At 40.3% G+C, this 4,898-nt stretch overlaps 1 protein-coding gene across 1 annotated transcript in view; it reads right to left on the reverse strand.

The window, feature by feature from the left end:
- TTC13 (tetratricopeptide repeat domain 13) overlaps positions 1–4,898 on the reverse strand; it is a gene marked incomplete at its 5' end in the record, with an annotated part of 67,583 nt that overhangs the window by 31,667 nt on the left and 31,018 nt on the right. The window contains 3 exons of the mRNA XM_025194733.1: positions 404–560; positions 961–1,135; positions 2,651–2,792. Coding sequence (XP_025050518.1) covers positions 404–560; positions 961–1,135; positions 2,651–2,792 — 474 coding nt within the window. The remainder of the gene's footprint in view (positions 1–403; positions 561–960; positions 1,136–2,650; positions 2,793–4,898) is intronic.

Below are 4,898 nucleotides of genomic sequence, written 5' to 3' on the forward strand. Positions count from 1 at the left end.
TGCCGCTGCGCTCTGAGCTTTGTGCCTCGAGCTGCAGAGGGGCTTGGGGAGCAAAGCCCAGCGCACAGCAGCAGCCGTCTCACCCCATGCACATATCGGGGCGGGGGGGGTCGTCACATGCCTTCCGGGCCTTTGCTGGGGCATATGCAGCAGTCCCCCTGCGTGCCTGGACAAGTCGCCTGGGCTCTGACCCTCCCCTGGCCTAGCCCAACCAGGGCCCCACTCACCTCTGCCCCACTCCCTCCCTCACTGCAGGAGCCTCGATCTGCCCCCTCACTTGCTGGGCAGGGGGGCAGTAGATCCTGGATTGCCCTTTACATCAAAAAGTGATCTTCACCTTAAAAAGGTTGGAGACCACAGCTATAAGCGATCCTCAAAATGGTTTTTGTTTAAAACCACTTACTTTATGTGTGGCTGCAATCCTGGCTGTTCTTCATAGTCTTCTATAAGAAAAGGAAGATTCTTTGCCCAGTGGTCCTTAAAGTTTCCATGAAGATCTATATCTATGTTGTATTCTGTGAGAGGGGTATCCAGATGTGAGTGCAAATAGCGAGAGTACTCTGTGGAGGAAAGAAAACCAATAAAACTAGTACTGGTATTTACTCCAAACAAGAATTCAAAATAGTATTGCATATCTGTTAATTATTTAAGAGCAACACCTTCCTAAATAAAACCCCAAATATTTAACTTTGCTGTTAGTTAAATGCATTTAAAAAACATTAATAAATGAATGCCATTATGGAGTATTATAGTTCCTTTTATCCCTACACAAAGACCTAATTTTGATTTCTGTTCCTCAGTTTTAACTCTGAACAAACGTGTGTATGTAGACTGGCACATTCAACAGAATTCAATTAATAAATACAGCTTGTTTAAAAATGGCTTTCTATAAACAGGATTCTTACACTTGTACAATTTTAGTGCTATGTCAGGGAATCTTTGATGAGCAATAAAACTTACCTCTGAGGTATTTCACTTTTAGGTATTCTGGACTAGCCTTCTGGCCTGGTAATGGATCATTCAACATAACTTTAGTTTGAGCTTTTATACCTTCATAAAACTGCCCCATTGCAACATGACTGAGACCCTTCATATACTGGCACACTTCATTATATGGCTCTAGCTGGAGACACCTCTAGAAGATTAAAGGAACAAGGCAATAAATCAAATGTTAACACAGATATCTTGGAATAAACGAATGTATCAACAAGTTCATTATTCAAAAACCCCACACAAAGAAAACAACCTATCACTTTCAAAACTCATCAGCAATTGTTTCTCCAGTGGCCTCTCTTTTCCAACTGATATTAGAAAAGAGTTTAAATGCTAGCAGAGACAGGGAAAAATATTTTCAGCTCTATTAAATAAAATATGAAGTGTTGATGACAGGAACACGTTCCTGATCACCATTTTTTGAAACAAGAATTAAAATTATTTTGCTTAGGCTACATAAGTGATTAGAATGTTTTTAACACTTGTTTAGAGGTGAATTGATTGCTGACAAGAATCCATCAAGAAAAGGCATTTCCTGATGTAGTGTGCGCCCAAATGTAGGAAACAAACTTATTCTAGAAATAGGATGTTACACAATGTATTCACCATTTGTCAATTTTTCTTCCATCAAGTAACATGAATCTCCAAAGAGAATTCATGCACTAGAATACTTATTAAATTCTGTATTGCATCATGTTCCTACTAGCATAATGCTGAAGAACTGGACATATTCCATAATTAAAATTCTCTGAATATGTGGTTCTGTTAACAATTTGGAGTTGTCTGCACCTTTACATACAGCACTTACCATCTTAAAACTTGAGCTATGTTTTCAAGAACAGCAGCATCTACAAGTTACAAAATGGGGACCTATGATAATCCATATGCAGGCATAAAATAGTCTAACCAGGCAAAAGGCTGGTCTGTCCTTTTTCAAACAGGAACTAAGTTCTTAGACCTGGTTCTGTTCTTTGCTCCAAGTGTCCTGCTGTGTGCGACTCTCGACACATTATTTAATAACTCTACCTTGCTTTTCTCCATGTGTAAAATCAAGATGGGTGGATATTGCCTACCTACCTCATGCACAGGTGTAAGACTTAATTCACCTGTGAAATGTATTTATACAATTAAAGGTGGAGATAAGTTAGCTGTTATTGTTTCATGAAAGCAGCAGCTCAAATGATTCAAAGACAACAAAATTCAGATGCTTATCTGAGGCCCAAGGTTACAAAACGAAGTATATGCTTTTGAGATCAGGTCCATCTGTGCCCCTAGGAATTACAAAACTGTGTTCCAGTTAGGACAAATATTATAGAATAAAATCAATTTACTGCTTCAAAACCTCATTAAAATGTTCAGTAAGAATTTGATTTAAGAAACCAGTAAGTGTTTAGAGAAAGTGTCTCAGTTCCCTTGCATGCCAGAAATAGTTTATGATTAAATCAGAACAAGATTACATATTATACTTACAAAAAGACAAAGATGATTAATAAATCTTGACTACAATTGCAAGAGAAATTTTCATTCCAACTCAAATGTATGGATAAACTTACAGTTTTCCTTATTGTTTTAATTTTCTATTGCTAATATTAATCCCAAACGAAAACTACAAATCCTTATATTTTGCACATATTTTTTAAGTTCTACTAGGACTTACTTTAAAATTCTTCAGTGCCTCATCTAGGCTCCCATGATGGTATAGCATCATTCCCTTGAGCTGTAATGTCTGAACATGATTTTGATTTAGCAACAAAGCCTTCTGGAAGCTCTCTGTGGCAGCATCAAAGTTACCAAGTTCTCTGCGTAGGTCATAGGTAAAAAGATATAGAAGGCAACAGTGAAATACAAACCTAATTTTTTACCAAACAGTGTTAATAGTCAAAGAGAGAGACATACATGCAAGTCAGGTTACCAGAATTTTGTATTGCTTCAGGTATAATTTTTTGACCAAATTAGGAATTCTGCAACTGTCCTTCAACAGTGATGCCCATAATTCTTTATTATACACGCATACAAACAGTTATCCAGAATTCTTCATTAAATACACGTCCCCCGCAACTCTTGGATACAGAATTGTATGAGACCCTGGATTTTCACAGCTGTTTGAGCATAAGCCACAGTCTTTGGAACACTGTACTTACAAACATCAAAGGAATGAGAGCTCCTAATAGGGGCACTCCTGAAAAAAAAATACCTATGAAAAGATTAGTTAACATCCAAATAGGAATACTTATTCCACAGAAATGGACTCATTTCTCAGCCCCTGTAACTCCAGGCCTCAGAAGAGCACAATGAGCTACCTTCTATCCCTCCTGAGTCCTAGTAAAAGAAAAAGAGGAATTTGTCGCCACCTCTCCAGACCTGGAAAAAAGGCTATGAAGTGCATGAAGCCAGAGGAGTAGATCTGGAGATTTGGGGGCAGCAAAGACATAGGGGTGTATAACTAATTCCTGGACAGAGAACAAGTAGATGAACAGGTTTAGGTGACAGAGAATTCATTATGATTTGAGACTGGGAAGAAACTGGAAGCTTTGAATTACCAGAGAGCTAACAACAGCTCTTGAACCAGGAGCTAACATTGCAAACTTGATGAAACATTGAGCAAAATTAATATTAAATCACTTTAAAAGCACACAAAGGATGTGGAACAGTACTTAAAAGGACTATATTAGCCATATAATTTAAAAAAAAAAAATCTTACTATATTGGGGGGGGAAGGTCTGGCTCGTAATTTTTTAAATCTGGAAGGTTGGCAATACTAATTATTCTGAATAATCAGGCTCTAGGATTCTCAAATGGTAGTTTTTCTGTTCCTTGACAATTTTGGCCCACATTCTCCATGTATAAAATGAGGATGTAGCCCCTCATCTTACATGTGCATTGTTGTGATGAACTACAGGTTTTATTGTGATATATCTGTGTTAATTGTATTTTTGTTGTTGCAGTATAGTGCGACTTGGTTTACCGCCTTAGCCTGTCCACAGATAATGAAGTGCTAATGTCAGGTCTCCTACTTGCAGGGCAAGACTCAAATGTTTATCATTACCTGTAGCAAGAAACCTTTTTGCCTGCCCCTCCCTCAAATGTGAAGCTCCTCCATCAATGCTGGAAACAGACCACTGGGGCTGAAATACCCCCTGATCAACCACTTCCAGAGCTCTATTCATCACGGCAATCAAAATTAATCGATGGACTCCCAAGACTGCATGTTCCTGCGGACATGACCCCTGGGGCTGACGGCTGCCATCCAGCAGCTACCAAGAGGGACGTCCCTCGAGGTCAATGACCCCTGGATTGGGTAAGTCCGAGAATTAGGGAGTCACCAAAGTCCGTCAGAGAGGGATAAAAGACAGTGAAGAATGACCCCCAATGGCACCCTCTTTGACCTGACCAGCACCCTGCCTGTTGTTATGTCTCAGCTGTGTGTTCTTGGGCAACCCTGGCACAGGATGCAGTCTGTCTGACTGTACAGGATGCAGTCTGTCTGACTCACAAAGCCCCCCCCCCCCCCCCCACCTAAACGAAACTGATTAAGATGCAGTGGGAGACACACCTAAGACCCTCAAGATAAGGGTGACAAGAGTGAACCAACTGCCCTAGGTCTCATTTGCATCCGAGATGGAACCACATGACCATTCATTTACATGAGAGATGAAGAACAGAAAGCCTGAAGCAGAGAGTGCAGCGAATTCTGGGACCAGAGAAGCAGGGGAGCACTGCATGATGGGGAATCTGTGCTCCAAATATTAACCAATCCATGTTCACACACACCCAGCTCAACATTTATCAGACCAGTTCTAATGTGGATTTACTAAGGACTTCCCCCCCGGCCCCACACACACACCTCTAAGTTTAATAGGCATCTCGGGCCGTACATTCCCCGGTCCCACTATGGGAGGCCTATT

Source organism: Alligator sinensis, unplaced genomic scaffold, assembly GCF_000455745.1.
Source record: "Alligator sinensis unplaced genomic scaffold, ASM45574v1 scaffold448_1, whole genome shotgun sequence".
NCBI classification, from domain to species: Eukaryota; Metazoa; Chordata; order Crocodylia; family Alligatoridae; genus Alligator; species Alligator sinensis.